Source organism: Sander vitreus, chromosome 21 (assembly GCF_031162955.1).
Source record: "Sander vitreus isolate 19-12246 chromosome 21, sanVit1, whole genome shotgun sequence".
Classification (NCBI taxonomy): domain Eukaryota; kingdom Metazoa; phylum Chordata; class Actinopteri; order Perciformes; family Percidae; genus Sander; species Sander vitreus.
Genome location: NC_135875.1, coordinates 26,210,434 through 26,226,307, shown reverse-complemented (window position 1 = coordinate 26,226,307; position 15,874 = coordinate 26,210,434). Strand labels below are relative to the sequence as shown.

Sequence of the window (15,874 nt, the reverse complement as noted above, 5' to 3'; positions counted from 1 at the left end):
CCGGGTTGATCCACTCCACGCACAGTATCTGGTCAGCGAGCATGTGCTGCGCGTCCTGCACATTGGCCTGCTGTGAGATGTAAACACCAACCAGAATGAATGACGCAATCTCAGGGGGTGAATAAAAAGGCTTACAGTTTATGATGAAATATTCCAGGTCAGGAGAACAATGCTGCTGGATCACTGTCACGTTGTTGCACCAACCGCTGTTGATGTAGAAACAGATTCCTCCACCTTTAGTTTTGCCGGAGAGATCCGTGTCTCTGTCTGCTCTGTAGAGTTGGAAGCCTGCCAGCTGCAGCGCAGAGTCCGGTAATAATCCACAGAGCCACGTCTCCGTGAAGCACAAAACAGTAGATGAAGAAAAGTCCCAGTTTCTCACCAACAGCAGTTGTACACCTACAAATGAAACACGCCCAAGTTGTTAATCTTACATTTTTGTTTTGTCTCATCTAAAGTCTATATTTGTCTTCATATAACAAGTATGAATGAGTCACCCTCACTGAAGAAAACATGGTTTAGACTCACTCACCAAAATCATCTAGGTAACCCTTACTGCAGTCTCAAAAATGTAAAACCACAAAACAATTACACTGTTCCAATGCTATTGTATTTTGTGTTTTTTTTTTGTATTTTATAGTAGAGCATGATGTTACAAACTACAGCACTAAAGTACTAAAGTACAGCATGTAAGCTTCTCATGAGCACCAAATAACTAATAATGTTGTCACTAGAACCCTGCTCTCTATCCTGTTTGGTTTATCAATAAATAGAAAATATTCCAGCAGCTGTAGATGGTAACACCATGTTAGGTCCGATTCCGATTTAATAAAATGTTATCAGACCATATATCAGCTTGTACACAAGTCTCCAGTTGTTTTTATTATGAAAGAGTAGCTGTCCAAATGCTCTACAGGTGATCTGTTGCTAATGGTAATAACCAACAGACTGTAGATGATCCGTAATCTGAACAGATTTAGTCTCTCTGACTTCTAAACATCACTATCAGCCACACAACATGTGTTCTGTACAGAATAAGCCTTTAAATCAGACAAATAGCAATTAAAATCCCTCCAATTAAAAAACAATAAAAAGTTTATATAAAACGTCATCATGTTAAGTCAATTCTGAACCAAACAGCTGTTAGATCAGCTGTGAGCCAGGCGTTTCCCATCATATCTGGGTTCCGCCTGGGTCTTGCAGTCGGTGTAAATAGGCTTGAGATGCGCTGCCTGCATCTCAAGCCTGCGGGCGCCTTGATCTTGTGAGGTTACCGTTGCCCACGTGTGCGATGTTAGAGCAAGTCGGGATCAAGTCGGACACAAATCTAACCAGCATGCATTGGTGATCGATTCTGCGCAGGCCTGGCTCATCTCAACCGAGCCTAGTGATTTAACCTGGCAGTTTTTCAGTGATGAGGACACTGTGACATCACTGTTGGGTGTGGTTACAGGTGCAACAAAGCTGCACCCAACCACCCCCAGCAGTGCTGGTGCAGACTTGAAACTTTCCACCAGATTTCAACATGGTGTTACCATCTACAGCTAATTGGCTCAAGCAGCCACATTACAATTGATTTTGGCACAGTAAAAATGGTTGATGCTGCTTAGTGTACTGCTGGCTTTTGGCAATATAACCGGGAGATACTGGTACTGAGTCAAATGGCCATCAGTCCTAACCGTGGTGTATACTGTATATGAGTTTAATGAACCTATGTAATATGTAACTTCATGCTTTCATATGTTTACAGTTGTGTACAGAAGACTTATGAGCCTTCTGAAAAGTGTTCTTTTGTACTGTATTGTGCTGACCTGCCGATGTGTCTGTTTGTTCAGAACACCATCCAGCAATCTTGGGTTTGACACAACAGAAGGAGAGCCAAGAGGTCAGTCACTTTAAATTTCTCTAGTTTACTTAGAGCTCAGGCTGAAATTATTTCTAGCAAAATATATTCAGAGCACACAACATGATAGTTATTTCTGTACAGTGTTGTGCAAAAGCATGTACAACACTTGAGATGTGCCATGATTTGTTGTCAGGATCCTACAAGAAAACTATCTCATTGTTTTTTTCTCTGACATCTTTACAGTATTTGTGTTGCACTGAAGTAACAAAGGTCTCAGTGGACTGTAGGGAGTGTAATGGATTCAAAAAAAACAAAAAAAACATCAACACACTGCAGTGTGGAATTTTAGGTTTAGTTATAAATGCTTGAGGGCCCTGCACTTCCATTTCAAAAAGGAATACATTATTGAAAAACACATGGACCCACGATGCACCACAGAGCGCCTCAGGAGGTCGTTCCTGCCTGTGGCCATCAAACTATATAACTCCTCCCTCTGAGTGTTACACGCTTAGTTGTCTATTTCCACAACGTTCCACTTCCGGGATTTCTCCGTTGCCGCCGGAAATTCCGCCGGATGCATGTCTGTTCAGCTGATGTCCGTCCCCTTCCTCTTTCTTTGTGTTGGCGTTCTAAACTAAATTTCTGGGGACTATGGTTAACTGCTCCTCAGATCTCTGCAGGGTAAATCCAGACAGCTAACTAGACTATCTGTCCAATCTGAGTTTTCCTTCCCGAGGCTATTTAGCAGAGGCACCGTTGCTCTGTCCGGCGCTTAGCGCCACCCAAGATGATTGTGATTGGTTTAAAGAAATGCCAGTAAACCAGAGCAAATTTTTCTCTTCCTTTCCGGAATGCTGTGTGGACTAGACAGACCCTCATCCGCAGCGCTGTGGAGGAAGGTCTGGCAATGCGGGACTACACGCTAAGCATCAAAAGTAGTCTCACAGCACGTATCTCCACATCACATCTCAATATTCTTGGACAATTATGTACAATAAATACTTGGTGCAATAATGAATCAGTTACATGTGCAAAAGGAGTTATTTATTCACCGCTGCTACTTATTATTCACACTGTACTTATTTATGTTCGTATTATATTTATGTTGACACCAGGGCTTTAAATTGACACCTGCCAACACACCAAATGCGGGTAAATATTAACATTGTAAAGTTACTAGCCAATTTGGCCGGTGATGAATGAAGCAAACAGCACTGCGTCTGTTTGAATCTGTAGGCTGCATAAACCATGTGCCAGATTGGTCTGTTTTCCGCCAAGAAATTTGGGCGGTTTTGTGTGTGTTTGGCTTGGAAACGTAATCTTTATCTGGCAACACTGCCTGTACTACTAATCCTACATTTTCAATGAACACTATGTGGTGACTTGTCGTACAACCGCTGGCTACGTGCTAGCGTGCGGTATCGATGAAATTAAGTAGTAAAGTTATTCAAATTTATTGAAATTTGTAAAAATTTGCCTAGTGGAAAATCTCATTGGCTGGTAACTTCAACTATCCATGTTGGCTGGTGATTAAAAAAGGCCTGGTTGACCCTGTACTTTATGTTGACACTGCACTACAATAAAACTGGTACAATCCATTTGAAACAATCTTCTTAACCTAATCTTACTTGTAACCTAATCTCACTTACTTAACCTACTTACTACTTTATTTATTTTATACACTTATTGACTCGCTCTTTTCTTACTCTTGAATTTGACTGTGAGCAACTGCAACTAAATCATTTCCCTGAGGAGATCAATAAAGTATTCTGATTATGACATGGGGGCACCTCAACTGGTCTGGCCTGTCCACTACTTAAGAAGCGCAAGAGGTAGTGGGTTGCTCCTTAAGCAAGATAGCCCCCATTTTCTCCCATTGGGCAGCCCGCCACCTTGCATTGCAGCTCCACCACTCTATGTGAATGTTTGGTAAGGTAAAAAAGTGCTATTTAAAAACATTCGCCTAGTCTCGCATTGCCAGCTCTATCTCATCTTATGGGTTTAGGAAAAGAAGAATGGGACAGTTGGGTTTAGGTAAAGAAGAATGGGACAGTTGGGTTTAGGTAAAGAAGAACGGGACAGTTGGGTTTAGGTAAAGAAGAACGGGACAGTTGGGTTTAGGAAACATGACATGCGGGACATGAACCCCGGTTTCCTGTTGTTTGACCCATCCACCCCCCCAACCAACCTCCCAGTGCGGATTCTCGGGCTTTCATACTACTCGCTACCGTCGTCGCTCTTAATGCTACGTCATCTTCAAGCGCCGTGTAGCTGCTGCTCTCCCCGCTGCGTTCTACGCACATGCTGAAGGGGGATTTTTGCGTCGTATCTGACGCTGACAGCCACTGACCAAACCTTGCGACTGGGCTTCATTCGTAATATAGAAACAGCACTGTATGTAGGTAGATCACGTACGTTTATCTTGATCAGTCACTATAAAGATTCTGCGTAGGGGTAGTAATGAATAGATTAAATCATGATAGTACTAATAAGGACAACACATTAGGTCTTACAGTTACCAGGGTCCCAACCAAGACAGTCGATAATTTGTGCCCACCTTCTCCAAAAAGCACTTCTGACCACACCCAACACCCCAGCTGGGTGTGGTCAGGTGATGTGACGTAGCTTGGTACAATAGTGCTACGGTAAATCACTGCTGCTGCACAGGGTGTGCACCACCATCTCAGACTTCCATTAAAGGAACTGGAATTGAGTTTGTTGGACAGTATAAGTATCTGGGAACCGTCATCGATAAAAACCTGAAGTTTGATGTCAATTGTGATGCAGTCTGTAAGAAGGGACAGCAACGTTTGTACTTCCTTAGGAAGTTAAACACTTTTAATGTAGATAGGAAAATGATGTCCTTATTTTAAAAGTCCTTTATTCAATCTTTTCTTACTTTTGCCATGATTGCTTGTTATGGTAACCTGAACATCAGGGACAAAAACCACCTCAGCCATATTGTAAAAGTGGCTGGCAAGTACTCTGATCCATATTATTATAATTTTTTAGAGATTGCTCCAGTGGTGATATATTGTGTTGTGTGTATTACATACAGGAAACATTTTTTCTACTCATGTCTGAGTTGTTTGAATGGGTTTCTTTTTACCTTGCACTCCTGACTGCATATCAAGTTTCCCATTTGGGATAATAAAGTGACTGAACTGAAATGAAAACCCCGTACGAACCACTAGCTGGCAGACCAGACCAGATTATTAGACTGGGTGGAGTTACTCTTTAAACAACACAAGAGTCTGCAGCCGTGCTAGTGGCTCTGTAAGGCTGTACTTTAGAGCTTATTGCTAACCTTGGCATGCTAATATGCTCACATTGACAATGCTAACATGTTGATGTTAAGCAGGTAAAGTCTTTACCATGTTCACCATCTTAGTCCAGCATGTGAGTATGCTAACATTTGCTTCCAAAACCCATTAACAGTGGTGGAATCTAACTAGTACATTAACTCAAGTACTGTACTTACGGTAAGTACACATTTGAGGTACTTCATGCCACTTTCTACTTCTACTCTGCTAAATTTCAGAGAAAAATATTGGACTTTTTTTAAAATTAAATACCTTTTCATAAAATACTATAATACAAAATCTATTTGGTTCTAAAGCTGTTTTGAGCTGTATGCAGCGTATAACCTCGAATAATCAATTTCATCGCTTTTATTTTGGCAAATAAACTAAGTGGTTAATTTAATGACGGTGCAAATCATTATCGCATTTTGTCTACCAAAAGAAGGAGTTGCCTCAGCATTTAAATTTGTCTCTGCATCTCTCCTGTGTGCAGTGTGTCTTTCAGTTCAACAGTCACACAACCTGCCATCTGATCGCACACATCCACACCAACCTATACAAAATTATATAATTTAGAAACTTTAGTGTTTTGTTCTAATGAGTCACATAAATAACATTGCTGATATTATTATTAAAGCGTATAGCGCACACACAGGACTCCAGTTCATTTGCCAGTAAAAAGATTTGAGTAAAAAGAAAGCTCTGATTTTTGTTATACCTCTTGGTTCTCTCTTATTTGCAGGAGGAATGTGTCCTTCCTTCAACCAAACTGAAGGAAAAACACGTCAATGTCATCCAACAGCTGGAACAAACCATAGAAGACCTCAGGACTAAGATTGCTGAGCTGGAGCGACAGCCCCCTCTGCTGGACACGGACAGTATGAAACCCAGCGCCTCCACCACGGACAGGGAGTGTGGAGGCGACGAGGGCCTGCTGAGGGTTGTGTGCGATGCTCACCTGCAGACGGAAAGTGCTCACGCTCTGGGCTGCCTGGAGGCCAAGTCGGTGCAGACCTCGCCCATGGACGGCAGCTTTAAGTTCAAAGTGCCTTGTAGCGAGCTGGGGGGAGGGAACGGCCTCATGCAGCCTCCACCCAAGCAGGATGGCTTCCAGTGTTCATGTCAGCTGCAGCTTCCACCTCCACCTCCACCTCCACCTCCCCTCCCAGGAGGAGCACTACCTCCTCACTCTTTATCAGGACAGATTGTGGCACCTCCCCCCCCACCACCTCCTCCTCCGCCGTTACCAGGAGGCTCAATGCCAGCGCCTCCACCCCCACCTCCATTACCTCCTGGTTCAGCAGTTCCTCCACCCCCACCTCCACTCCCCGGCGGCCTTGCTCCACCCCCCCCCCCCCCCCCACCCCCGCCTCCTCCACTCCCTGGTGGCATTGCTCCACCCCCACCTCCGCCTCCTCCACTCCCTGGTGGCATTGCTCCACCCCCTCCTCCTCCATTACCAGGATTAGGAGCTCCACCACCTCCTCCTCCACCACCTCCTCCAGGCTGTGGGCCTCCTCCCCCACCTCCTCCTCCACCAGGAGGCCTCGGTCTCCCCCCGGCTCTCCCGGGGGCTCTGGGCTCCCTGCCTCCCCCTCTGCCATTGGGGCTGTACGCTCTGGGTCTGACCCAGGAGAAGCCCCCCAGGAAGGCTGTGGTGGAGCCACCCAGACCCATGAAGCCCCTCTACTGGACCAGGATCCAGCTGAACACCAAAAAGTAAAGATGGCATAGCCCGAATAGCCTCAAGATGATGGTAGATGCTAGATCGGATCTGCTAGACGTGTCGACGTCAAAGGACGTGCCTCGTAGCCTGCCTTATAGTGCGTTCCATTTGTACTCGGTCAAAGTCGGAAACATGCCCCCTGACCTCGAGATTTCAGAGCTCTGAACTCGGACAACCACCGAGTACCCTAAGATAAAAAGCCAACATGGCTGCAGACAGCTAGCTAGACTATCTGTCCAATTTGAGTTTTCTTTTGCACGACTAAAACTACTTTTGAACGTACACGTTTCACCAAAACAAGTTCCTTCCCGTGGCCATTTTGCAGCAGATCCGTGCAGAGCTTAGCGCTGCCCAAGACGATTGTGATTGGTTTAAAATAATGGCATGAAACCAGAGCACGTTTTTCTCCCATCCCAGAATGCTGTGTGGCTAAAAAGCCAACATGGCTTTTCCGTGCATCCACAATTGCGAAAGCTGTATATACAGTTAAGACCCGGACACACAGAGCCGATAATCGTCCGTCTGACAGTCTGGCGAGGTCGGTGACTCGAGTCTGTTCGGTGTGTTCCGTGCCGTCGTCCGTCCTAGGGGCCGTCGGCCTTCATTTTGGCCGATTTGACATGTATAATCGGCAGGACGGGCACTGCCGGCAGTCGGACTCAAATGACACATCTGATTGGTAGAGTGCTAACCCGGAAACGGGGGAGCGGGATGAGCGTGACTAGAGTCTCTCAAAATCTGACGAAAATCTTTTAAACTGACCTTTGACGATCTGAAATGAAGGCAGATTCAGCAACTGCTCGGCCTATTTCTCTCTTAAAATGTTTTCAGAAACACGTTTCAGTGAACTATTTTAGTACAATATGAGATCGTATTCAGAACAAGCCGCCATGACAGTCTGTCTTTGATTTTCCAGAGAAACCAGACCCACGTGACGCGTTTGTCCAATCAGCTGCCGGTTTTCATTTTTGGGCAACAATACAGATTAGCGCCGCCTGCTGTTATGGAACGCACTATTATTCTGCCTCTGATTGGCTTGCCCTGATATTCTTACCCTAACCCTAACCAATCCCCACTCCTCATGCCTAAACCTAACTACGTGGATCATTTTAGCAGATCTGATTTAGAATTTACCCAAGATGATGCTGCAGTTTGTTTAGATGCATTTTGAGCCCAAAAACATGATCTGTTCTACGCATTAGAGGAAACTGAAAATATGCGATGCAGAAAGTAACCATTCAAAGAGTGATCTGAGATAATTTCAGCTTGATGTTAAAATATTTGTTGCTGTCCTACTGAAGATACCTGTAGACATAATACCGTTTCTTTTTTCTTGGTTTTCTTATTTTCCACCATTCCCATGTGCAGACCCAAAGCAACAATGTTTTAGTCCGTCTCTCAATACTTTCTGACTTTCCTGCCCTGCCTGTGGCTCTCCAAGTCCATTGATTCCTACTGAAGACATACATCTTTAAAAACACCCCACAAATATTTGGTTTATAGTTGTTGTTTTTTAAATCTCAGTAAGTCCCTAAGTCCCCTTTTTAACAAATGTTACTTAAACAGAAAGAAAGAGTGCTTTTGCTTGGGACTATATTCAGCAGCGGATTAATCCACATTTGGTGCTCTAGTGAGTAACTCAAGAGTTAACACTTTGTCCTTCTGGAAGTAACAGTTCGAAGGCTTGTACTACTGTAAAGTGAATGCACAGCAGTGGTGTTTACAGACATCAGCATTTGATAAATCCAGACAACAGAACATTTCCTTTTTATATACTGTATATGCTGACTTGTTGTGTGGTCTCTGGGTTTATTTTTCCCAATGTGTGTGATATCTTATATTTCAGAACTTTTTGTCTACACGTGAACAAACCCCTATCCGATACTGATATTATGTTCAGCCAGCGGTAGCAGCGTTTTTTTATGTGGACTTTTCAGGCCACTGCCACGGGTGAGCTAGAGGTTGCCCCAGAATCCAGTCACTTTGGCCAAAACATAGCAAGATCAACTTTCTACTACTGCTACTAGTTTATTTCCATAGTTTACCAGAATGATTGGAAATCTCGCAACATGAATAAAATAAAACATGATAAAACTTGCAACATGAATAAATCCCCCCCTTCGTCATCACCACCCACCCAGACAAAAAGCATGAAAAGATGACACAGTAACTACAATATTCAAGACCTTTCAACAAAATAGTAACAAAATAGACAATAAGCCATAAACCAAATAAACATATGTATAAATTATACACCCATCATACCGGTCTCTCCCCAGCACAGAGCTTCTTAGGAGCCCTCCAGAAAGTTCAGCTACTTTCTCTGTTTATAACCATTTTACCGTTTATATGACATGTTTTTCAAACGCCGCCACCCTAGCCCTCTCACCAGCCCACTCCTGGATTGACGGCACCCCTTCATTCTTCCATCCTCTTAAAAGAATCTGTCTGGCTATCATTAAACTAGTCTGGACCCAGCTTCTTATGTGCTTATCCATCCCTCTTAGGATTGACCCATCTCCCAGAACCAATCATCTCGGGCTGAATGGAACCTGGGTCCCTGCAGTCTGACATAGGTTATCACGTATTCCAGTCATTGACTGTAAAATTAATAACAATATATTGTAATATTAACAGTCTATGATCCCGGTCCAAAACTCCTGGACCTTATCATAGGACATGAAGTAATTGACCGTCCTCTGTCTTACGTTCATGTTCAGTCTTAACGAACAGAGCACAAGTGATTTTCCCGGTTGGACTATGTTTTCTCATAGGGTTCAACACTAATAATACTGAACAAATTTAGAAAGAACAAATATTTGTACAAAATACATAATTAATAAAGTGAAATAATCAATGACTGGCTATAATGGAACATCCTGATCTAGGATGGATCAGTGTGTTAGAGCAGTACAGTCTTTAGCCACCACTCACCACTGGCCTCTCTATAAGTTGAACAGTTTCTTGTGTCTCACAAATGGTGGACAGTGAGTCCAAACAGCACAGTCCTTGGAGCTATCAGGGCTAAAACACATCCGTTTTGAATATTAGAACGACAAAAACTCCATGTTATGATTTCCTTGCTGTACAAGCCTTGTTTTCCAAAGGTTTCTAAATAAATGTGATAGGCAGAGGAGTTGTATTTAATCTAACATATGATACATAGCTCATTTTAAAGCTAGGTACTTTAACATGCTCAGAATGGATTTTAACTAGGATTGGGCGTCGAGAACCAGTTCCAACTTGGAATCGTTTCTTTGTTGGAATCGTTTTGAATCTGATCATCGGTTCCAAATTTAACAGGCGCAAGTTATGTTTATCCCTGTAAAACTGTAAATCACCATTGAATAAAAATTAAAATGTTCCTCTGTGAAATAAGCATGTGACCCATTTCAACTCCACCCCTCAAAGAATGGGAATCCAGAATCGATGAGAACGAGAATCAAAAGGCAGAATCGGTATTGGAATCAGAATTGTTAAAATCAAAACGATGCCCTACCCTAATTTTAACACATGATTTTGAATACACTTACCATCTGTTTTCTTTTGTGTTTCTCAGGGAGGTGTCTTCTTCGTTGGTGTGGGAGACCATTGAGGAGCCTGACTTGGACTTTGAGGAGTTTGTAGAGTTGTTCTCCAAAACCGCTGTGAAGGAGAAGAAGAAGCCGCTCTCTGACACGATCACCAAGTCCAAGGCCAAACAGGTCTGTGTTATACATACTGTACACGTACAAGTAGTACAGCCAGAAGTATAGTCTTTTTTTAAAACTTAAGTTTCTTTTGGCTTATTATGTCTAGTTATATGAATGTCACTCAATGACTCTCATTATAATAAGAGTCATTGAGTCCTAAACACTAAATGTTATTGTGTTGATGAAAGGTTTAATGATATATAAAACCCATACATGTGTATCATTTTGAATAAAGAATGCCCATAAATGTGTATGACAATACAAAGACATTTTACTGTGCAGTATTTTCATATGCAAAGTATATAGATTTGAAAACATACGATGAACAGCTATTGGCTAGATTATCATTACATTTGCTGTGCATGTTCATGGACCCCTGACCTTTCCTTTCCCTTTAGACATATTTGTTCCATCCTACACTTTAACCATCCTGTCCATTTTCAAAAAGTTTCTATACCTGGTAGAGCAGGCGCCCATACAGCATATAGAGGTTTACTCCTCGACGCAGCGGCTGCAGGTTCGACTCCACCCTGCGGTCCTTTGCTGCGTGTCGTTCTCCCTCTCTCTCCACTTTCATGTCTTCAGCTGTCCTGTATAAATAAAGGCCTAAAATGCCGAAAATGTAGCAACATCAAATGCACAGCAGCACATCATGTGACTCACAGGATATGCTGCAATGGCAAAGCTACAGTACATCTGACCCTTATGTCTGTGTGTGTTTTTAAGGTTGTGAAGCTACTAAACAATAAGCGTTCTCAGGCAGTAGGCATCCTCATGTCCTCTCTGCATCTTGACATGAAAGATATCCAGCATGGTGAGTCCATCATCAGTTCTGTAATAGCTTGATATTTACCTACAGTAATGCAGCTTATTCCTCATCAAATATTATATTGTAGACAGGTGTATGCCACACAGGGTACACTGAGGAAAATCTTCATCATCATGCTGTCAGAGCCTATTTGGTACATTTTTCCAGAACAGTTGTTAGTTGGTATGACAATCACATCTGGTGCACATGTGCTTTTACTCCCTGTATTGTCATTTAAGGTCATAATAGCTGACACTGGATAGTTGCCATACATTTGATGATTGTACATTTTGCAGTATTAGTCTTTGCTCCAAACCCAGACACTACCTGACAGGATTTAGTGATCCTCCAAAACACGTTTATGTGTGATGCTGTGTGCTTGGAGCCAGTTTATTATTTTGTGCCTTTTCTGATATTTTGTTTTGCATGTAATCACATTTTAGCAGAGAGTCAGTATTAAATATGTTCTACGTTCTTTTCTTTTTTTAGTCTTTTTTTTCCTTTGTTTTTAGGTAGGAATAGAATTGACCCCTGACCTAAACACTGAGGCTGATCCTTGACTATTACTGAATTGACTTGTGACTTCTGCTTCTCTGTCTTTAAGCCATCCTGAACTTGGACAACACAGTAGTTGACCTGGAGACCCTGCAGGCCCTATTTGAAAATGTGAGCAACACACTCTCCACATTCAGTTTATCTTGTCTGACTATAATAGAATCTGGATCAATCAAAAGGCTTTGTTGGCTTGTAGGGGTTTTGGACCTTTAAAGCTCTAGTGTCTGTTTCACCCTGTTGGTAATCCAGCTTTGACTCCAGGGGCCTGTTTCAGGAAGGAGGTTTAACAAACTCTGAGTCTAACCCTGATCTCTGAGTAGATTTACCCTGAGATGGGAAACTCTGAGTTTTTGGTTTCAGAACAGCTGATATGAGTTAGTTCAATCAACTCAGAGTAGGTTGTCAGAGTTAAGCGCGTGCACCACCACTATAAAAAGGCAGCATGAATGGAGCAATGATACTACAATTCACCATGGTAACAACCACAAACAAACAGTTAGTGTGACTTACAGTTATTATTATCTTTGATGTCTATTGTGAGTATGTTGTCTCAATTTTGTCCCACATTGTCAGACTTTCAAAACCCCTGGTGTATACTTTCTACTGTTATGTTGAACTTTATGAATGTGGACACAGGTTGAGTCAGTCTCTTGTGTCTCTCCCTCAGAGGGCACAACAGGACGAGCTGGACAAGATTGAAAAGCACATCAAGTCCTCAAAAGACAAGGAGAACGCCAAACCTCTGGACAAACCTGAGCAGTGAGTTGGTGTTATTCCTCTGATACTTCAACACACTAATGCGCAGACATAATTCAGGGTTCAAAATTAACTTTTTCGTCCACCAGCTAAATGGCTAGTGAATGTTCACATTTTTACCAGCCACTCAATAGATTACCATTGTTTTTTCAGCTGGTGACTGAAGCAAATCTACCAATGGTGCTAATTTTGAACCCTAATGGTGAATGATGTGTGTGTCATCTATCTATAAATTGCAGGAAAGTAAAACGAGTAAGTGCGGCGCCAAGTTTGACGTTGTTTGGATTAGAAATGCAAAAGGTATCGTATCGGGAAAAGAAGCACACATTGGCTTTTGCTGCTCTAGCCGCTGGCCACTTCCCCTGTCACACTGCACAGCACGGCACCTCAGACCCACAAAAATGTGCAAAGTAGCACTACTTTGGACTGTCTTTGACTTTGAATAAACAAACAACAATTCACGAATTTAAGGACGTTTCAGAATCCCACACATGCAAAGCACAACCAGCTACAGACAACAAGTGGCAGACAGAGCGTGATGCCACTTACATGCAGGCTACCAGACACTGTTTTTGAGTGTTTGGTGGGAAGGTAACCTGCACACAGACGCCACATGCAGAACGCTTTCCAACAACGCGGGGAGGGGTGGGGGGTGTTACCGCCTTTGACTCTTTTCCTGATTCAAACATTAGCTACGTTTTGATATACAAAACTAACTTTTCTTCACTTTCCTGGAGCACGAGCGGATAGCTGAAAGGAACATTGCGACAGTTGTGTGGAATAAGGTTGGCGAAAAAAGGAGGACAATCAACAAAAAGCTATTTGCCAGCACTAAATATCAAACAAACGCCAGACACTGCTGTGAGCTGTAGCCTACATTCACCACTTCTAACCAGAGGCGGAATATAAAGTAATCTCGGAGATTATTCCTTCACAGCGCTGTGCAATGCCAGAACGTCTCAGAGCTGAACCGGGCAGATACAGCACTTTTCATCAGACTCACCCTGGGTCGGGTTAATTAAGTCTACTGCTAATTTACAACACTAATAACATTACGTCGCCAAAATAGCCTCGTGAATCAAATCCCCTACTTCACCGTTAACCGTTAACCGTCAAGCCACTAAACCTGTGTGGAAATGAACGCCTCTGCTGAAATGTTAAATTCGTTAACGATCGTAAGACACGAGACAACACTGTCTCTCTCTCTCTCTCTCTCTCTCTCTCTCTCTCTCTCTCTCTCTCTCCACACACACACACACACACACACACACACACACACACACACACACACACACACACACACACACACAGTTCTGGTGGTTGATTAACTCAGCTTTTTGCTGATTAGCTCTCATAACGGGCCGGGTGTGTAGCGCACTGCCATGAGTCCATGAGGCTAATGTCTGATTACTCCACATTGTCATTGTGATATTTTGTGATTCAATTCTGAATCTGCAACGTTCTCTGTCAGGTAAATCAGTAAGTTAGTAGTAGGGTATACAGGGGAGTTGCATATGAAGTGGTTTGGGGTCCTTCTGTAAGTAATTTTGGGGTACAATTTGGTTTTGATGAATTCTACAAGCAGCAATACCACAGGCCAAGCAATCGGCCCGTTCCAAACAGGCACATTTTCAACGGGCACTGCACTAGTTCTGTAAAGCCTGTAAAGCACACGGGAGAAAATCAAAGAGTGAGTAGAGAGATGGCAGAAGACATGAGTTGGTGTTTGTTTCCTCTTGTATTGCAGATTTCTCTACCAGCTCTCCCTGATCCCAAACTTCTCCGGCAGAGTCTTCTGCATCCTCTTCCAGTCCAGCTTCTCTGAGTGCATGTCGTCTATAATGAAGAAACTGGACACACTGCAGAGGGTATGCAAGGTGAGTCAAACCCAACTGAGGGAAATAAACGGCATCTTGATGACTGCCACACAGTAAGAAAGAAACCAGGTTGGTACTGTAGAATGACTCTTGACAAGAGAGAATGGATTACACTACGACTCAAGCCACTGAGAGAGGAATGACACTTAACAATGTGGAGGAACTTGGACTTTACGCCTCTCCACTGTGTTTAGAGTTGATTTGAACTTTAACTTCATTCGCTGCAAATATCTCTCCAACCAGATCACACCTGACTGAGCAGCTTAAACACAAAGAAACCTGTTTATTACACTAAACTAGTACATGGCATAGGCTGTAAAAATAGTGGACGTAGCAGCAGTGATGTCACCCATTGGTTTGTGGACTGCCGTTTTGAAGCCTTAAGTTTGGCAATTTGGCCGTTGCCATCTTGTTTTTTTTAAACCAAACGTGGCGTTTTTTGACGAGAGGGCTAGGCCAAGCCAGTGTTGTTTATGGTTGCAATGGCAATGCGCTAAGCTAACCGAAAAAAGGTGGAAAGTCACCCATTTTCAACTGGTGGAGATTTACCAGCGGGTAAATCTCCACCAGCACTCCACGGACCCTAAACTTTCTGTAGTTACTAGCTAATGCTAGCACGCTGAACAAGACATTTTAGGTGAGGAGGGTCAACGTTTAAGATGAAAACATGGACAGCACCCAAAACAAGTGCACAGCTATTGTAATGTACACAGTACCGTGGTTAGTATTGCTAAGCCTCTGTCATGATTGGCAGGTCAGTGTGTAGCCACGCCCCTAAAGCATCACCTGCTTTATTGCTCAGTGGTGTTTTAAGCCCCCAATGTCGACTTCAAGGCAGCGCTGTGACCGTCGACTTCAAGGCACCTAACCCTAACCTTAACCCTAACCATTGCCTAAACCCTAGTGCCTTCCAAGCAGCGCTGCCTGGAAGATGATGTTGGGGGCTTAAAACACCAAACACCTGCTTTATCATCTATTTTACAATAACTGAGATTATAATTTAGAAAATGAACATTATGCTGTATTGAAGAAGACTTGAAACTAGCGATTGAGACCATAATCCCATTATGAAAATGTTTACTGAGGTAATAAATCAAGTGAGAAGTAGGTTCATTTTCTCCTAGACTTCTAAAAAAACAGACTTCTTTTTGGAGCCAGTACGGTGGAGTCAGGCACTTCCGCATTAGCTTAACTTTTCAGACATGGAAGCTTCAACCATTTTTTGTTACAGTCTATGGTACAGGGTTAGCCTAGCGTAGCATAAAGCCTTAAAGCTGGGGTAAACAGCTAGCCTGGTCTTAAGTCTTAAGTT

General features: G+C 43.0%; 1 protein-coding gene across 1 annotated transcript in view; it reads left to right on the top strand.

The window, feature by feature from the left end:
* Positions 1-15,874, top strand: part of fmn2b (formin 2b) — a 44,987-nt gene that overhangs the window by 15,143 nt on the left and 13,970 nt on the right. Inside the window, exons 6-12 of the mRNA XM_078279149.1 lie at positions 1,836-1,885; positions 5,891-6,867; positions 10,434-10,578; positions 11,293-11,380; positions 11,979-12,040; positions 12,597-12,688; positions 14,433-14,562. Coding sequence (XP_078135275.1) covers positions 1,836-1,885; positions 5,891-6,867; positions 10,434-10,578; positions 11,293-11,380; positions 11,979-12,040; positions 12,597-12,688; positions 14,433-14,562 — 1,544 coding nt within the window. The remainder of the gene's footprint in view (positions 1-1,835; positions 1,886-5,890; positions 6,868-10,433; positions 10,579-11,292; positions 11,381-11,978; positions 12,041-12,596; positions 12,689-14,432; positions 14,563-15,874) is intronic.